The sequence below is a fragment of the Oreochromis aureus genome, linkage group 3 (assembly GCF_013358895.1).
Source record: "Oreochromis aureus strain Israel breed Guangdong linkage group 3, ZZ_aureus, whole genome shotgun sequence".
Classification (NCBI taxonomy): Eukaryota; Metazoa; Chordata; class Actinopteri; order Cichliformes; family Cichlidae; genus Oreochromis; species Oreochromis aureus.
The window spans coordinates 85,273,001-85,292,408 of NC_052944.1; the positions used below are offsets into that span (position 1 = coordinate 85,273,001).

The following is a 19,408-nucleotide window of genomic DNA, read 5'->3' on the forward strand; positions in this document are numbered from 1 at the left end:
CCTCTACATTGGAGAGACCAAAGAGCCACTTCGCAAGCGCATGGCACAACATAGAAGAGCCACCTCCACGGGACAAGACTCAGCCGTCCATCTGCATCTAAAGGACAAAGGTCAGTCTTTCGAGGATGCCAATGTTCACATTTTGGACAGAGAGGACAGATGGTTTGAAAGAGGAGTGAAAGAAGCCATTTATGTTCACTGTGAGCGACCATCTTTGAACAGAGGCGGTGGTTTACGACACCAACTGTCTGCCATCACATGATAGGGTGGGGCCAGGTTTCACAATGAGCTCACCCGAAACCTTGGCTGATTGTGACCTACACCTGTTTTCACACCTTGGCTCATGTGATTAGGTAGAGGATCATTAGGGGGTCGATTGTCCCTCTCGGGGGAATACTCCCCAAATCTGAGATTCTCCACCTTAGAACTGAAGAAGCTTCTTGCATGAGAGGTGAAACGTCTTCAAACAACTTAAAGAAGTCCAGATGCTTTTCTTTCCAAGCTCCTTAGACTACGATGACCTGGATGACTGAGAACCTTCACAGACAAGCAGGAGACTATTGTTGTACAGTGGATTGAAGAGAGAGAGGAGCAGTTCGCTTTCAATCAGAGTTCAGTTCCTTGCAAAACAAATAAGCTTAAAACAAGACAAAATCTGTTGTGTTCTACAAACAGTGTTGGGGAGTAATGGAATACATGTACCGCCGTTAAATATTTAAAATCCAAAATATGAGTAACTGTATTCCGTTACAGGTACCGTTTAAAAAGGTGGTATTCAGAATACAGTTACTTTGTTTAAATAAATGGATTACTCTGCAGTCTTTTCCTGTTTCAAATGTTTGGCTATGCCCGCTCTATTTTAGGTAATTCCACGGTTGTGGAAACCTAAACAAAATACGCATTAAGAGGCTCTAATGCCTGTGTCTCAATCACGAGTCTCATAATGGCGTGAGGAAATATTTTTAAGAATAATTTAATGTGAAGGCAATAGGCGAAGTGTTAAGGGCATAGCCCTAAAGAATGTAGCCTCATGGGTAGGGATGGGTATCGTTTAGGTTTTATCCGATACCGGTGTCAAACCGGTACTTTTGAAACGGTGCCTGTGCTTAAACGGTGCTCGAACCGGTGCTTAAAGAATAGAGAACACAAACTTTGTCCAAAAACGTCCCATGTTCAGCTGATTTTTTTTGTAAAAAGATAACAATGTTAGCTTTTTCTGCAGCTAAAGGGCATATATGGTATCACTCTTGGCTGGAAGCAGTGCTTAAACAATGAAAAAATTCCAAAAACCTCTCATATTTAGCTGTTTTCCACTTTTTCTTTGGTCATTTTAGCCTTTTTGGCCAGGGTGAAGGGAATATCTGCCATCAAACAAGAAGACAGCCGCATGTAACTACGACGGTGTTTGCTAGTTCAGCTTGCGTGCATTAATTTAATAACGTGGTTAGCCTACTCAACGTAAATTACACACGAACAACATTAAGCTACTCAGAGAACGGCTGCTGCTGCTGCCATCATCATCCGTCATCATTTCTGCTACACTGGCAGGGCTAGGGGCCAGGACTCTCCTCTTAGGGTTCTTGGGGGATGTTGCTAACTCCAGGTCCGATAACAGGCACCACACCTGCAGTAGATGTGCTTGGTGTGAGGTCTCGCAGCAAGCTATCAAACACGGCGCATTTCTCGGCTTTTAACAAAACGCTATACGTCTCAAGGTTTGTTGTCAGATTCGAGGTGTTACCTCCTTTGACAGTATCACAGTATCAGCTTAAAGCACTTGTTGCAGGCTGCTGAGTTTGCATCTTTTGCTGTGAAGTACAGCCAGACTTTTGACCGCTTCGCCTTGGGCATTTTCAACACGTTCTCACTCCCAAAGCGTAACATTTTACGCTAGGTGACAAATCGTCAACATATTACGTTTTCGGGCACCCAACGCATTCCTACGTGACGACATCACAAAACTGCGGACACGTGAGAACCGTTTGGACTCAATCTACACATCTTCGCTTTTTCCCTTAAAATCGCTTGGGAAAACACTATTTCACATCATTAAAGTGCTGGTTAAGGTTAGGAATAAGGTTATGGTTAGGCATAAGGTTATGGTTAAGGTTACAAATAAGGTTAGGCTTAGGGCTGCAATACAGGGCTGGAACCCGCCGCATACCATAACAACGTGGAAGGTCACCTTTCGTGTTCCTCAGGAAGGCCGCGGGACGTGACAAAACGTCGGAATGTTACGCCTCGGGAGTGAGAAGTGGCTCGCATTTTTAATCTGTAGCTCTGCTCTAAAAGAACGTACGTGCCTGGGCCCGCCTACTATCCTTGCAAAGGTAAAATTGTTGGCTGGAATCCAAAGTGTATGACATCTCAGGAAAAAAAAGGCACCAAAATAAAGCACTGAAATGTGCGCTGCTTTTCGGTCTGGTTACTACTGTTGATGTCAGAACCGGTACCATAATGGCACCGGATACCGGTACACATCCCTACTCATGGGCAGTGTAGTCCGTGCTGCAGGGAGAATGGACTGCCATATCCGTTATGTGTCTGTGAGCGCGAGGGAGGGAGAAAAAGGAGAGTCTTTTCCTCTGAAACAATAAGTTCCATTGGAGCAGCCTTTCAACGCCTCTCTCTGTCTCTCGCTAGCACAGTTGACCCAGACAACAAAGTAAAGCTATTTTTCGGCTACGAGCCCGACACGGAACCCAATGTATGAGCCAGAGGTCCCTTTACTACGGTTTGGAGCCGCGGACCTGTTTTATATACGAGATCGCTGCAAAAAGGGCAGCCTTACCTAATGTCCCCCTACTTTTACTCATTTTATATTAAGATTTAAAAATCTAGTTGGTATTGGTATGGCGAGTAGCCTTCAGTAATAGTAATAAATCACACAGCAATAGTTCATCAATGTAGTTGCAAAAAGCATGATAATATATTAAGTAATCCAAAGTATTCATAATTGTCATAGCTCAGAGGCCCGTGGCGTGGAATGGACTCAGGCGCAGAACCAAAGACCGGAAGCTCGAAGTGATTTGCGAAAACAAAAACTTTTATTTACACGTGTTCCTAACATAAATATTTAAGACAGAAAACAAGATTAAACTTAGTGCAAAAGCGTGGTGTCTGTGAGGTGCGGGGCTAGGGCGAGCATGGAACAGTCAGGTCACTAAACTGCTGAAACTGGAGTGGGGCTGGTGGAAGCTGTGGCAGACCAGGGCACTGAAACGTAGGAGAGGAAAATCAGAACAGTCCAAGGAGTTGCGAGTGTTTCTCCATTTGACAAGCTGGGATGGCTTACGTGTTCGCAGGCGGGGATTAGCTGAAGGTGGAGGCGAGGTGAGGTCCAGGCGAGTGCTGAGTCCAATACAGGTATGCAGGGAGGCAGGCAGGTGTGAGTGGCAGTTTGTCTGAAAAGGATTAAGCAGCAGCTGACCGGAATCCAGGAACGAAGCTATGGCAGGTTTTGGAATGATGAGTCCAGGTACCGACTAGGAGACAGGGGTAAGTAATGCACACTGAAAAATACACAGGAACATGAGGCTGTGAACTAACTGAGGTTAGCAGACGATCTGGCGAAGACTCATAGTGTGCGCTGCTCCTAAATACTGCCAGAATAATTGCCTGCAGCTGAGGAACGGGGAGGGGCAGGAAGGGCTCCACCCAGAGGAGGAGAGCTGATGCTGAGGAAAGTTACTTAGGCTCGCCCAGACCATGACAATAATACATTACTCTCATTGAGTAACGTAATGGAATACATTACAAAATACATTTTGGGGCATGTATTCTGTAGTGGAATACATTTTAAAAGTAATCTTCCCAACTCTGTCTATAAATTATTCTGAGAATTGTAGGAAAAGACATGGCAATTGTTTTTTTGTTTTTTTTTACTATGCCAACCCTTTTAGGTTTGTTACGGCCCTGGCCGAGACTGGAGTCCTAGGGGTTGTCTCTTGTTTCTGTCTGTGTCTTTAGGAGTCCACAGGTCCTTCCTCATTGGAGAGCTGGCGGCTGCTGATTGGTCCCCTGATCTTGTGATTGCTTTGAAAATCCCTCACCAGCAGTTGTCCTGTGGCAGCCACTGACAGCAGCAGCAGACCCATCCTTGGCCTCCAAATCCTTTGACATTTTGTGTGTGTTTTCTGAAGAATGTCTCCATTTGTATATAATGTACAGTTAGATTCATGTGTAAATAGTCACTGAAGCAGAAGGGGGGAGCTGCCTTGTTATTTCTTGTTTTCTCCTGTTTATCCAGTTAGAGAGCTAGGTGTAGCATTTGCATTTTGTTTGATTTAGTTTTTTTTTTTTTTTATCACATAGGGTTTAGGTAGCACCTCCCCAACTGTTTAAGCTTGCTTTGTTTGTAATTTTGGCCTTTGTTCACCCCAGAGTCACACTTCAGTTTAGGCACAATAAACCACTTTTCACATATATATTGGCTTTGGTATGGTTTTGGGGACCAGGGTGGGGTCACTCTTCTTTTGAATCTTATGTTGCGTACTGGCACCCCTAGACCGGGACGTAACAAGGTTTGTAAATATTTTTTATATTGAGAGGTCTTATTTTATTCTTACTTTATTTTGCAAATTTATTTGAGAATTAGACCATTTCATTAAGAGAATTTTTGTTGTTGGTTGCAAAGATCTGGATGGATATGGATGGAGCCAAAGTGACCCTAAAATCTAGACCAGCAGAAGCTTAGCCATCAGGTAGGACACCCAAGTTAGTCAGGTGTTAGGGTAGATAATTCACATTGTCATTGGTTTTCTTGTCTTTAATGAGACCTGAGAAATATAAAAACACTCCAAATGAAGAGGAAGGAGACTCATGTGGGCCAGAGAGGTGACAGACTGCTGAGCTACAAGACATGCTGAAACCACAAGATTAATGTACTCCTAAAAGTCTTACATTGTATGTGTGTGTGTGTGTGTTCGTAGCTGCATGAGTTCAGGCCTGCAGTAAAACTGAAGTTTCTCAAAAGCAGGAAAATGGATGACCATGGAGCTGTTAGTGACAGTTGTTTTTTTGAAAAACTGCATCACTAAAAATTTAAAGAAAGCAGATGAGATATAAATGTAGTGAACTGTTTGAGCTACAAGTTAGTGTGGAGAGAAAGGTACAAAGGTTAGAAATTAAGCCACATGTGCTGTAGAATGTTGTAATTACTTTTAAATTTTAAACTTTTTTTATTTCTAACCACAGAAACAGTCCAGAGTTGGTCTCTGTTGTTTGAAAGATTAAAACATCCTACACCAACCAGAATGCTTTGCAATCGCTTAAAATCAAAATCTATTGCATCAAATATTGACACAGGCCATTTTCCCATTGGTAATCCAAATTACACTCCTGCAGTAAACAGCAGAATGTAACAAACTGGCCTGAACATTAAGTGTACAGCACCTAGTCAGATATCTGTGCACATGAACCCCCAAATCTCTTGATACATGGACAATCATCCAGTTAAGGAAATCCCAGAAACTTGATTCTCTTGAACTGGATATTGTATTTTCAAAAAAAAAAAAAAAAAAACATTTCTAAAAGAAACCGAAGCACTCACAAAACATTTCTCCCACTGAAAACCAACATCCAGATAAGGAAAATCAACTTTCTAGGATTAACCTCGAAATAGCTGTTATGTCTTTATGTAAAAGGTTTTCTACACTGCAGACCTGTAGTTATTCTACAATCCTGACAGATGTCCTTCCTATTCTCAAAATGAAAGTGTGAACTCCACTTGATGTTAAAAAGAAGATTACTACAGCATACTCAGCAGTCCCTTTTAACTCTTCTTCAGTGTTTGATGTGTGTTCCTCTCAGCATTAAAACAGAGAGACCTGCTTATTAAAACTGTTGATAAGATTCAGAAAAGAAACCCCAATGAGTTCACTGGTGTTAATTTGCCAGCTTGATGCCGGATCCAGGGAAGACCTGTTTTCTATGGCCCTGGGCTACATACGCCAAACCAAAATCGGGCCAGATATGGCATGCCATCGCATAAACCAATCCCAGTCCACGAGGGCCAGTGTCCCTGAATCAAATGATTAGCTCATTACCAGGCCTGTGGAAAACTTCAAGACATGTTGAGAAGGTGATTTATCCATTTAAATCAGCTGTGATGGATCAAGGACACATCTAAATCCTGCAGGACACCGGCCTTCATGGACTGGGATTGGGGACCCCTAGCATAAACTGTGGCATCATTGCCAGACCTGGCCCATATCTGGTTGACATACACTCTGCCATGACACCTGTCAGTCAGAAGTGCCAGCTTGATGCCAGATCCGGGCCAGACCTGTTTTCTATGGGCCTGGGCCACATAAACCAAACCACAATCGAGCCAGACATGGCATGCCATCACATAGACAATTCCATCTATGCCAGGGCTGGCCCATATCTGGATAACATACGTCTTATCATACTAGAGGTCAAAAAGGACTGCTGGCTTGATACCAGATCCAGGCCACACCTGCTTGCTATGTGGGTATGGGATCAAATATAGATTTTATTAGAGCAGTTATGCAAATATGTGATGTCTTGATAAATCGAGCAGGTATTTGAAGTTCACACAGCACCATTCTCGCATGAAAATATCTTAAAAGTTTATTTTGTGACCCAGAAAGAGTAATATTTCAAACTCCGCCACTCTGTGTTCCTCCGCCACTGCCTCGTTTGAGTTTTGGACGAAATGGATTCTGGGATATTGCATTTCGTCATTTCAAGCTGATTGGAGAGCAGAACAGCCAATCAGATTTTTTGCATCCAAGTCTGTGATTGGCTGGTTTTGTGGCACAAAAATAACGGTGTACAGAAAGAGTTGAGTGCGCACAGGCAGAAATGTTGAGAGCACAAGCAACACATTGCGAGCGAGCGCAAATGCAAAAACTGAGCGAGAGGGGTCGCTATTGTGTGTGTGTGTGGATAATAGCAAACACGGAAATAAATTTTTTGCACGCAGCAATGAATTTTGATCACTCAAATTCAGCTATTCTTCGCTCAAAATAAATTTCTCCTCAAAATGCAACACTTGCACCTGCGAACTTTTTTTTACTTGTGCTCAAATTTTTTTTACATGCGCTCAGAATAGTGGCACAAAAATAACGCCATACCTCGCGTCATTCACTTCAAAGAGTCGGCTCTAAGAGCCGTTTCGTTCACGACCGACACATCACTATTGCCTGGACCTGCGAGTATAGAGTGTGTATGAGGAGTGTGAGTGTATGTACAGCATTCATTTCTGTGAGTCTCGATGTTGGGTGAGTGTGTGAGTGGTTTTGTATGTGTGCATGAGGGAGCAAATGCATGCTTGGGTCTGTACTGGCCGACTCCTGGCAGTTCCTTCGCGGGTCTGGGCCCAGAGCTTGGCCTGCTCAGGTGTAGCCAGCTGGCGGCAGAGCTTGCGGACTCGGTCCCTGGGGCTTTCTGCACTGTGGCTTCTGTGTATTTATTTGTTTTGAGATCCTTTCCCAGATCCCTTCACACCTACTCACATCCTGGGCCTCAGTAAATCACATGATATGGTGGAGCTAGGTTTCACAATGGGTTCACCGAAACCTTGGCTGATTGTGACCCACACCTGTTTTCACACCTTGGCTCGTGTGATTACGTAGAAGATCCCTAGGGGGTCCCTAACCCTCTTGGGGACACTCGCATAGGGCTTAAAATCTGGAACTCTCCTCCAATTGCTCTTAGAACGTCTTGCTTAACTGTAACTAGCAATGAATATCTTCAATCCATTCATCCATCTTCTCTTGTATATATGTGTATTACATATATCAATAAATCCACACTATCTTCATCCTTCAAGCTTGGATACTCTACCAGAGAATCGTGTACATTGTCTTTGCTTTTATTAAGACTGCACTAAACTAGACAGAGATCTTGGATGTCATTCCTTGAATGTACTGGAGCCACCCACCCAATTTTGGAGGTCTCTGCCCTGAGTGCTCTTGGTTAACCATCACCAGTTTGTCCATCTGCACCTTGTCCCACATGATCTCAGCCTTATCATTCTCCACCTTTGGGGCATCCAATTTTGACCTCTCTGATCTGTGTCCAGATCCACCAGTTCTGCTGGAGGTGGTGTGCGAATGCATGGTGAGATCTGTCTCTACAGTCCTCTGTCAGGCACAACTTCTATTAGAATTTTATGTAGTTTGAAAACACGGTCAATAAATAATTTAGCGGTGTCTGACACTGTGGGCAGTTTTTGTAGGACTAGGAAGTGCCATTTGGTACTGCTTTTATTGTTTTATGAGAAAAGGCGGTTCAGCTCCCTCCAACCAGTGTCACCATTTGTCCAGCCTCAGCCCAACCTTGAGTAGTTCACAATCACCCCACATTCTAATTTTGCACTGTGGGGGCTAACTAACAGGAAAATAATGCACAAGGTTGCAGCCTATCCAGTGTTTCTTTAGAGACTTAAACAAATCAGGATATAATTCAAGTGATCAAAGACAAAAATGTTCAAAAGGTCCCTCAACACATCATTAACCAAGTCCTGGAAGACTGCAGGTGCAATTGTGATCCAAAAAGGCATCACAAGATCTTCAAAATGTCCTAAACATGTGTTAAACACAGCCTTACATTCATCCTCCATCCTGATATGGACCAAGTGGTAAATGTTTCAGAGGAGGAGAGGAGGGGGGAGCTCAGAGGAGGCTCAAGAGCAGATCTAATGAGTGGCAAAGGATACTTACTCTTCAGGTTACAGTAGTCAGTGCATGGCCTAAATGTTTTTTTTTTCTTAGCCAAAATGAAAAACTCAGCACCTACCGGGGAAGAAGATGGTTTAGACAATAATGCGGAACCACCTTTATCTCCAAAACTGCCGGAGTCTGTAATCTTTTGGCTGCAAAGGGCAGGACGCTTTGTTTTTTTCTGTGTTTTAAAAATGTTGCACTATTTTGCAGTGAAGGCAAACAGGAAATAAGTTAGTGGGCAGTGTAGAAGTGTGATCGCTGTTTGTTTCCTGATCTAAAGCAATACTACAAAAGAACACCTAACAGCTCAAGCAGTTTTTCTTGCTCACTAAAAACTGCAGAAATAAAGGTGAGTCCTGCTTGTTGCTCATCCTCAAGTTTTTTGTACTTTTAGTGATTTCATGCTTATCTTAAAATATGATTTTACCAGCTCCTGACACGTGAGAGGAGAAACAATGTATAATACTTCCGTACAGCTATCTCAATACCAAAGCTGGCTTCTGACTGTGTTCCAAATGGAAAACCTGTAACACTATTACAAATTTGTCATTGACAAAGGCCTAAGTAATGCTAACTGACCTGAAAATCAACCTTACACTCATTTGTAGCATTCATTATGAACACACCATTGTACTTAGTGTTGTATATTCAATACTGTAATATATTGAAGAATTTCTTCTCTGCACGTGGATATTTCTTCATAAATTGTGCACCAATCCCATGTCGCAAGTACTTGATAAGGATTATATCCAGTTAAATGCTGGTATAGAAAACAGCTTATAATGTTCAGAGTAATGGGTCAGTTAAGAGTCAGTGTTGGATTGCATATGTAGGCTAAACATAAGAGATAACATCTAACAGTGGTTTCTGTACTTGCATGTTAAGCTCTCAACTTTGTCTTCAAAGCTGCAAGACTGTAGGGGAAAGCAACCTGAGACAACTGTAAACTGAATAGAATTAAACTTTCAGTAAACTCCTCCAGAAAGGAGCATGTATAAAAAGAGCTGTATTGAATCTTAAAAGCAACATTTAAAACTGGACTTTGATTAACACTAAGAGACTATGAAGCCAGATGCTTTGAAAGAGGGATCTCTGAAGGCAGATTTATTTTTCAGCTTTGGGAAAAATGAGTGACTTAAAAAATATGACTTCAACTTTGAGCCAGACGTGTGATGTTGTCGCCACATCAGTCAACTCTTTCTTTATGCTGGTCTACAGTCTGGTGTTTCTGGTATGTTTCAAATCCTCGGATTATGTTCTGTTAGAAATTTTTTTAAGGATCGCTGTGCATGCACTTAACTCCTGCCTTCTTCATCTCTGTCCTCTCAGGTAGGTTTACCCCTCAATGGCTTCATCATGAAATTTTACTTTCGTCGTCAGCAGCAGACATTGAGTAGCTTGATGGTCTACCTGAAGAACCTGACAGCTGCTGACTTCCTGCTCTGCCTCTCTCTGCCATTGCGAATCACTTTCTATGCCAGCAAGTCTGCCATTGTTCAGCAGCTTTACTGTAGTTTTGGAGCTTCTGCTCTGCTCCTCAACATGTACGCCAGCATCCTGTTCATGGGGTACATCGCTGTTAACAGGTAAGTACAATCCCTGTTTCCCTCATCAAAGTATAGACATCTCTTTGTAACTCAATAATGTCTTCTGCAGATTTGGCTCCACTGTGACTGTGATCAGTGAAATTTCATACTGCCTCTTTTCTCTCTTCAGGTATCTGAAGATTGTTCATCCATCAGGAACTCACATTCTGCAGTCAGTGCGAACTGCCCACATCATCTCTGTGGTCACCTGGGTTTGTCTCCTGGCTCCAGCAGTTATTTACACCATCTTATTTTTCATTACCCAGAAGCCTCTGAACTCTATCCCCAGCTGCTGTGATCCATTCATTAGTGCATCAGTCAGCCTGTTTTTCACAATCATCCACACTTTGTCCATCATCATCTTCCTCGTGGTCTTCATATCTCTGGTCTTCCTCTACTACAGCACCTCCCGCAGGGTGTTGCAGGCACAGCAGAGGCAGCTGGCCTCCTCCGACAAGCTTGTGAAGTCTCGCAGAAACATGTTAGTGCTGGTCAGCATCTTCTGTGTTTGTTTTGTCCCCTATCACCTGGTTCGACTTCCCTCAACTTTTTTGACAAGCAGTCGCTCTGTTGTTTCAGTCTTGAACTATATAATGGAGGTGACCACGATGGTGGCAGTTTTCAATATCTGCCTGGACCCTGTTGTTTACTTTTTCCTCAGTAAGACTTTTCGGTCCCGGGTGAGGATGGTGTCCTGGAGAGGAAACATTCAACAAGTGAATGAGCAGGAGAGAGCAGCTGTACATTGCTACAGCAGTGAGTTAAGCCAGTAAGCTGTTGGGAAAAGATTTACATTCAAGAAAATGCAGAGATTTGCTTTGATTCTGAGAGCGTGTCATAGATCCAAGTCCTCGTGAACCACAGGAGCTTCTGCTAAGCTAAAAGATCAATACAAGCCTGAACTCAACACAAACACATGGATAGCGCGAATGTCAGCAGTGTTTCATACAAAAAAATATGTGAAAACTGAATTTCTGTGTGTCTTAAAAGGCATTTGAGATATCAACCTTTCAGCATTAATTTGAGTTAAGATAGGATGTCTTAACTGCCGATGCTTATAAAGGAGAAAAGATTTTCAACTGTTTTGCTACCCTACTGACTGATTTCACATTTTTGGTCTGAAGTATAGGAAATGCATTTAATGAAGACGTGTGATGATGTGTACAAATGTGACTCTTGTGTTTACACTTCCCTTTTGACTGGCGAAGCAACAATGTGACAAGCTGTACTGCACTATTTTGGTAAAACAGGACCTTGGTGTAAAGGCTCATATAGATGTAATTCATAAGTCATATCCGTAAACTTAACAAAAAGCAACGATTCCCTTCTGATCCTGTTTGAATTACGGAGAATTCAGAGAAGAAAAGAAATTCAAATTTGTACACGCAGTTCTTATTTTGTAAACTCCTTAAAGATACGTGGTTTACAATCATTTCACCTTGAAAGTGGAAGAGTTCAAATAAATCATTAAAAACCTAAAATTACCACGACATTCTTGTATAAAAACTTTAGGCAATACCTATAAACCACCTTTGTAGTGATCTTTCTAAGCCTCAACCTTCCTGTCAGTCAGATTGAAAATGTAACTTGAATATGAAGAGTTTAGTTCAGTTCAGTCCAGAAACCTTTGATAAAGTCTTTTCTTTTGTTTTATGTTTTGTATTTTTGCAGGTTGCTATGTTGTATGACATTGCATGTGAAACCACAACAGTTATTTCCTCTCTTTTTTTTTTACTCTGAACTGATGTGCAAAGCTATAGTGAGATTTTTTTTCATCACAGTGCTGAATATAGTACTGTCACATACTGTGACAATGTGTGGGTCTATTTTGTACTTTGAGTGACTGTGTATTCATTTACACCTAAAGTTACAGCACTGCTGTATGCTTTAGTTTTTTAGAAAGTAAAAACCCCCTAAATCCTGTTTTTAATTGATGCTGAACATTACACCTTAGTATAACACCTGGGAGAATAACCACACTGATCATTTTACTGGAGCCAAAAGAATTTGGACTATTTTAATTCTCAGTCGTGAACTGCAGGATCCCTGCATTTGAACCCTTAAACAACATTCATTACTTTATGAGTTTATCGAGTGTTTGACGCTCTCACTTAGTGTTGGCTCTCTCTGTGGTATTGTGTCGCATCCTTTTCCCGTTAAGGTGCTCAAATAGAATAAGACTCTTTTCATAATGTAATCTCCATGTGCTATATTCAAAGCACACTCTCCTAGCGAGGCACCTGTAGTCACTCTGTGTAGCTTACCCACTATTAGCTTTCCCCAGCAGAAACCAGGCCGACTGGGTGACAGTGAGAAGGAGGTGTAGTCTTAAATAGAAGCCCCCAGTACGCCACCAACATGTTCACATTTCACATCATTTTCTGGCACTCTGTGACACACACACACCAAAGAAAAAACTCTTCTTATTGCCAATTCCGTTTTGACAAACGTGAAGTGAGAAACACCAGCAACCATAGTCAATTACCAGGTGCAGCGCACGCGACACCGAATGGAAACCTGAAACTGCAAATAAATGTAAACCTCACAAAATAATAATTCACTTCGGCAGTAATGACACTTGCCAAAACAAAGGTGAACTGTAGTTTTCTCTGGTCCCTTCCCCAGTCGGACCAGAAGTGACATTTTTAGCTGGCTTTCTGAGTGAGCTTGTGTGGTCTTTATAGATAACGAAAGTTTGGGAAAGTTTGTGGGTGAAACCTGTGAATATTCAGAGATGGAACCAGGAGCAAAGGTACAGTTTCTCTTCCTCTATCATCCCAGGAAAACACTATCCTATAGAAACTGCAGGTGGTGCTGTTGCAGAAGAGATATGAGGATCAACCTAAAAAAAATGATGGTGTGGCTGGCATGGATGATTTTGATGAACAGGCTGACTAATGCACTTAAAATTCAAAGAGCACTAGGGGAGAAATCTTTAAAACCATAATAGCCTCAGACCTCAAAGATGCCCCCTCCCTTTTATTTTTACTTTAGATCACAATCAGATTTTTAAATGAAGAACCTCAGATCAACTCGAACCATGGACGTGGAAGTGCTTTGCTTTGTTGCTTATGATAGATTTCCTGCTCGTGGATTGTTCTTGTAAGATAATGTGAGATCATCTAAGAAAAAACTGCAGACAGGTGAAGTAAGTACTATATATAAACAACCTGTTGACCACATCTGATCTGAAAATGACGTCTGGGTTTTCTGTGGTGGAAATATGTTGAAACAGTCTAGCAGTGACGTCAAACAGAAAATAAGTCAGAGTGCAGGTTAGTGGTGTGGTCACGGTGTGTTTCCTGATCTCTAACAATACAGTTACATTGAGAAGGCATAACAACTGAAGCAGCCTCTCCTGCTCACTGAAGTCTGCGAAAACACGTGTGAGTCTTGCTGGTTTTTTTTATTAAACATACTCTGAAATCATATATATTTTTATAGATACCTATGCAGGAGTGTTTATATACTGGAATTACAATGTTAAGCAAGTGACCCACATACTTAAATTGTTTATGACCCATATACTTGCATGTGATGCGCAGCGGTTGCTTTAAGACCTACTAATTTAGACTATGGCAGTTTTATTGGTTATGCTGACAGGTTTGTCTCTTACAGTTGGTAGAATTTGGCTGATTTGATGCATCTGGTGGGGGTTTGTGGGTCCTCGTCTTAATCTTTTTTTATCTTTGTTAGTTTTTGATGCACATGTGCTTAACGCTTTTCACCCAGGTTTGCTTTGCTTTGTCTTGTTCTTCTGTGATGTTCTGTTTTGCTCTAGATATGGCTCTGTTCAGTAAGCTCTGTTTCAAAAACTCTGCTCTGTTCCAGAGGATCTTTTTGAGTGGTTTGATTTTTGTTGGATTTAAAAAGCTGAATCCACAAATGATGTGCTGGACAAAGTTCATCATATTGGTCTTAAAATTGTGACCTGACACTCATCCTTAAATCTTTTGTACTTCTGTTGAATTCCTGCTTAACTTAATTCCTGTAATGAGAAAGATAAACACTCCACACAGCTGCCTCAGCACTACAGCTGGTTTCTGCCAGGCCTAAGGCATCCTGCTGCCAAGTGTACTGACAATCTTACAGTCATATGTGGAGTTCATTATGAAAAATCTGTGATTAGCACACAATTATATTCATATTGAACAATGATATATTCAGTAATTTTTCTGCTGCACACCAGTGTTTCTTCCACAAAATGCATATACAGTGGTCTGAGCCCAGACTTCTCAACCTCAAAGCTCTGATTACCTGTTCTGATCAAAGTTGTGCAAACAACAGTGGAGGTGCAGTATTAAAAGGTAAATGGCCTGTATTTGTATAGCGCTTTACTAGTCCCTAAGGACCCCAAAGCGCTTTACACACCCAGTCATCCACACATTCACTCACTGGTGATGGCAAGCTACATTGTAGCCACAGCCACCCTGGGGCGCACTGACAGAGGCGAGGCTGCCGGACACTGGCACCACTGGGCCCTCTGACCACCACCAGTAGGCAGCAACGGGTGAAGTGTCTTGCCCAAGGACACAACGATCGAGACTGTCCAAGCCGGGGCTTGAACCAGCAACCTTCCGATTACAAAGCGAACTCCCAACTCTTGAGCCACGATCTCCCCAATTAAGAAATACATGAACACAGTAAATCTAAAATTATGATCTGAAATCTTATTATTTGGCACCATCAAGAAGTATCATCTTCTTGGCAAGAAAAGTACAGGATTGGAGATACCAATGACATTCCATGCCCATTATATTTTTGACAATTGACATAAATATCTGGTTACAACATTTGTTTACATTCCGAATAAATATACTCAGTGCAAGGCATGAAGATCTGTGCCAATGCAAAACAAATACAGACTCTTAATTAATCTCATGTTACAGGTTTGATAAGAAGAAAATAAATTACTGTCCCCAGAAAATTGTGTACATGTTGGTAATTGACTGTTCAGGTGTGTTACATAGAATGCACCGTAAGACAAATATCTTGAATGGAATTGAATTGTCAGTAAATACAAATATCTGTCTTAAAGAGAGATGTTGCCTCTTCACACACTAAGGTCAATTATGGTGTTCCACAGGGTTCAGTGCTAGGACCAATTCTGTTTACATTATACATGCTTCCCCTAGGCAGCATCATTAGAAGACATAGCATAAATTTTCACTGCTACGCAGATGACACGCAGCTCTATCTATCCATGAAGCCAGGTAACACACACCAATTAGTCAAACGGCAGGAATGTCTTAAAGACATAAAGACCTGGATGGCCGCTAACTTTCTGCTTCTTAATTCAGATAAAACTGAGGTTATTGTACTCGGCCCTGAAAATCTTAGAAATATGGTATCTAAGCAGATTCTTACTCTGGATGGCATTACCTTGGCCTCCAGTAATGCTGTGAGGAACCTTGGAGTCATTTTTGACCAGGACATGTCCTTCAATGCAAATATTACAGAAATATGTAAGACTGCTTTCTTCAAGTTTTGCAGTATGTCCAAAATTAGAAATATCCTGTCTCAGAGTGATGCTGAAAAACTAGTAAATGCATTAGTTCTAGGCTGGACTACTGTAATTGGTTATTATCAGGTTGTCTGAAAAAAGCAGTTTTGATAAAGTGGTATGGTTTGCATTGGCTCAGGTAAATCTGACCCCTCTTTTAGTTACACTACAATAAGTGTAGGCTGCTGGAGGATTCCCCTGGTGCACCGAGTGTTTCTTCTTTAGTCATATTTTTCAGTTAATATGTGTTCACACACCTTTCTGCATTTAATCACTAGTTATTGTCAATCTCTGGCTCTTTTTAACCGCATTTATTTGTCCTGTCTTCATCTGCTCACCTGCAACCGGTCACAGCAGATAGTCGCCCCTCAGAGATCCTGGTTCTATTAGACGTTTATTCCTGTCACTGTCTCCAAAGCGCTTCCTTACAGGGGTCATATGGTTGTTGGAGTTTTCTCTGTTTTCTTTGTATTATTTACCTTACAATATGAACTCTCTTGAGGCAGTTGTTGTTGTGATTTGGTGCTATAGAAATACATTGGATTGAACTGAATCTTTTTCAAGATGAAACTTGAACACTAACACAATGTATTTATTATTATATGTATTATATGTATTTTTTCAGCTCCACAAACATGGATGGCCCCAACAATTTGACTTCCAGTTTGAACAAGACCTGTGATCCGGTTGTCCCATCAGTTAACCCTTTCTTTATGCTGGTCTACAGTCTAGTGTTTGTGGTAAATTTTCAGTTTCCATTTTTTTAGAAATTGGTATAAGGTTCTCTGTGCATCTACCAAAGTCCTGTCATTTCCATCCTCTCTGTGTCACTTCAGGTGGGTTTACTCCTTAATGGTTTCATCATGAAGTTTTACTGTTGTCGAGTTCGGCAGCAGGCATCCAGCAGCTTGATGGTCTACATGAAGAACCTGACAGCTGCTGACTTCCTGCTCTGCCTCTCTCTGCCACTCCGCATCACCCACTATGCTAGCAGCTCTCTCATCATTCAGCAGCTCTACTGCACAGTCGGAGCTTATGCCCTGTTCCTCAACATGTATGCCAGCATCCTATTCATGGGGTACATTGCTGCCAACAGGTAAGGAACCTTTACTGATTTCAGACTGTAGTTCTTGTATGTATATGTATATATGTATGTATATATGACTATATGGGGCGATCGTGGCGCAAGAGTTGGGAGTTCGCCTTGTAATCGGAAAGTGTGAATGTGTGGATGACTGGATGTGTAAAGCACTTTGGGGTCCTTAGGGACTAGTAAAGCGCTATACAAATACAGGCCATTTACCATTTTACCATTCTTGTCATTGTTGTTAATTTCAAAGCACAGACATCTCAAGATTTGGCACCACTGTGACTGATTAGTGAATTTTTCTACACCTTTCTTTCTATTCTCTCTCCAGGTATCTGAAGATAGTCCATCCTTCAAAAACTCACATTCTGCAGAGTGTACGAACTGCCCACATCATCTCTGTGGTCACTTGGGTTTGTCTCATTATTCCAGCAGTCACCAGCAACACCCTGTTTTTCATCACCCAGAAACATCTGAATGTCACCCCGAGACGCTGCCGTCCCCTATTTAGTTCATTGGTCAGGCTGGTCCAAAAAATTGTCCATATCTTCTCTGTTATCATCTTCCTCTTAGTCTTCATATCCTTGGTCTTCTTCTATAACGGCATCTCCCGCAGGGTGTTGCAGGCACAGCAGACACAGCTGGCCAACTCTGGCTCTGAGAAGCTGGTGAAGTCTCGCAGGAACATGTTGCTACTTGTCAGCATCTTCTGTGTGTGTTTTGTGCCCTATCACCTGTTTCGACTCCCCTATATTTTTCTGTTGGGAAACTGCTCTGCTGTTAAGGTGTTGTACTACCTGAAGGAGGCGGCCACCATAGTGTCGGTTTTCAACGTCTGCCTGGACCCTGTTGTTTACTTTTTCCTCTGTAAGACTTTTCAGGCCCAGGTGAATCGGAGTATGGCCTCCATAAGAGTCAACATTCAATAAGCAAATGAGGAGAAGAGAGAGGCAAACCAGTGTGCTGCAAAGAAATGCTCAACATCTTATAAAAATAATTATTTTTTTCCAAGAGTCAGATGAGACCAGTAAAACCAGTGTCATGGATTCCAAGCCCTTACATACTAGACAAGTTTCTGCGGTGCTCAGAGATCAATACAGAACGAATCAACACAAACACACTCCCACACAGAGAGCATCAGTTTATGTTGCCAACTTTCAGCTATTAGTCAGTGTCAGTTTTAGCAAACAGAAACGGAACAATATCCAGTGTGTGAAATCTGAATTTCAGTGTTTATGAACAAAAATATTTTAACATTTATATATAAAAAGTGAAGTCAAAATTACTGCTGAAGCATTTCTTTTGCAGCAATTTTTATGATTCATGACAAAAAGCAAAACATAGGCAATGCCTTAAGAAGAAGAAAATCTAAGGTTTCCAGCCTGTTTTGCTACTTCACTAATTTTTCATATCTTATTTCGAAGTTTTGTTCTGCCGGGTAGAAAATAGTTTAAATCAAGACAAAACAAGTGTTCCTCTGCAACTGGGAGTCATAGTTCTACATTACTAGAGGGGGTCCACACAGGAATCCTGGCGAGCAAGCAAACGACTTCACCTGTGCCTTTAACACATTATAATACACATTTATGCAGGTCATGTTTAAATAGCAATAGTATAAAATGCCCTTTCATACTGACGGACACTCAGTTCCTGGTTAACAACTGAAGCTTCAGCAAAATCTTCCCATATGGCGTGCAGTAAACACAGTCTGAGTGCTCACGGCTTGCCCATCAGCAATCATGTCGGCCAGCCAACATCTGTAACTGCTTTCTTTCTTCCTCGATAAGCCAGGTCCTGCCAGCTCAGACCAGGCAGAACTCTGTTATCATTGTTCCTGTTTAATGTCATCGCTTGTCTAAATGAGTTGACTTATCAATTCACCTCTAAGGAGTTTTGAAGGATCCAATAAATGATCTAATGGTAGTGACCTATACCTTTAACAGATTGCAAAGCATTCTGGGTGAGCATGTTGAACAACAGAGACCAACACTGAGCTCTTTCTATAGTTATAAACCACAAAGTTTAAAAGTAACCCAACCGATCTACTGCACACATGGCTTCGCTTTTAACCTTTCTTCTTTCCACCTCACGCTAACACGTAGCTCAATCTTTACTTACTATCTTTACTTCTGATTTGTCTTCGTTCAAATGTTTCAATGCTATAGTTCTTAAATTAAATAAGTCGTTACCCTTCAGTTGTTCTGTGTTTTAAGGTCAGTAAAGTGAGTCAGTTTCTTTGACGTGGACTGTGTTTTTTTCAGCCTGCAGTTTGTCTGTGTAACAGACACTAACTCTAGCTCTGTGGTTGTTCAGTTTCCTGTTTCGAGTCAAAACTTAGCTGCTCACATTTTACTGCAGGGTAAAATGTGTGGGTGTAGGACATGTAAAATGTCCTACACCCACTCCCCCCACACACACACCTACACATAAATTATTTTTATCCAGCTGCCGAAACATTTTGGCATTTTAAAATAAACTAAATATATTCTATAACCTAAATACAGTTGGTACATCGCAATAAACCAACATGTATGAAAAT

The 19,408-nt window shown here is 41.6% G+C and overlaps 2 protein-coding genes and 1 long non-coding RNA gene across 4 annotated transcripts; 2 read left to right on the forward strand and 1 right to left on the reverse strand.

Annotated features, from left to right (window-relative positions):
* Nucleotides 1–2,858: 2,858 nt before the first annotated feature.
* Nucleotides 2,859–4,414, reverse strand: LOC120438949. The gene is made up of 3 exons (XR_005612273.1): nt 3,550–4,414; nt 3,296–3,485; nt 2,859–3,216 (listed from the first exon to the last, which is right to left on the reverse strand). It is a non-coding gene; the product is annotated as an uncharacterized LOC120438949 (long non-coding RNA).
* Nucleotides 4,415–9,819: 5,405 nt separating this feature from the next.
* LOC120434783 (G-protein coupled receptor 87-like) lies at nt 9,820–11,247 on the forward strand. Its single transcript, XM_039603163.1, has 3 exons — nt 9,820–9,924; nt 10,023–10,279; nt 10,410–11,247. The coding sequence occupies exons 1-3, from the start codon at nt 9,820–9,822 to the stop codon at nt 11,050–11,052; spliced, it is 1,005 nt and encodes a 334-aa protein (XP_039459097.1). The 3' UTR covers nt 11,053–11,247.
* Nucleotides 11,248–13,554: 2,307 nt separating this feature from the next.
* Nucleotides 13,555–19,109, forward strand: LOC120439028 (P2Y purinoceptor 14-like). 2 transcript variants are annotated; one of them, XM_039609682.1, is made up of 4 exons: nt 13,555–13,665; nt 16,408–16,522; nt 16,619–16,878; nt 17,201–19,109. In XM_039609682.1, exons 2-4 carry the CDS (start codon nt 16,418–16,420, stop codon nt 17,796–17,798), a joined length of 963 nt encoding a protein of 320 aa, XP_039465616.1. In that variant the 5' UTR covers nt 13,555–13,665; nt 16,408–16,417; the 3' UTR covers nt 17,799–19,109. The 2 variants fall into 2 exon arrangements, with proteins under 2 accessions (XP_039465616.1, XP_039465615.1); XM_039609681.1 differs by lacking the exon at nt 13,555–13,665 and having other exon boundaries at nt 16,326–16,522.
* The last annotated feature ends 299 nt before the right edge of the window (nt 19,110–19,408 follow it).

What these genes read in the sequence shown, in the direction of transcription:
- LOC120434783 (XM_039603163.1), top strand. Translation starts at nt 9,820, where the DNA reads ATGAGTGACTTAAAAAATATGACTTCAACTTTGAGCCAGACGTGTGAT. An exon ending in TCTACAGTCTGGTGTTTCTG is followed by an intron (nt 9,925 to 10,022) that starts GTATGTTTCAAA and finishes CTGTCCTCTCAG; the next exon opens with GTAGGTTTACCCCTCAATGG. An exon ending in GGGTACATCGCTGTTAACAG is followed by an intron (nt 10,280 to 10,409) that starts GTAAGTACAATC and finishes TTCTCTCTTCAG; the next exon opens with GTATCTGAAGATTGTTCATC.
- LOC120439028 (XM_039609681.1), top strand. Translation starts at nt 16,385, where the DNA reads ATGTATTATATGTATTTTTTCAGCTCCACAAACATGGATGGCCCCAAC. An exon ending in TCTACAGTCTAGTGTTTGTG is followed by an intron (nt 16,523 to 16,618) that starts GTAAATTTTCAG and finishes GTGTCACTTCAG; the next exon opens with GTGGGTTTACTCCTTAATGG. An exon ending in GGGTACATTGCTGCCAACAG is followed by an intron (nt 16,879 to 17,200) that starts GTAAGGAACCTT and finishes TTCTCTCTCCAG; the next exon opens with GTATCTGAAGATAGTCCATC.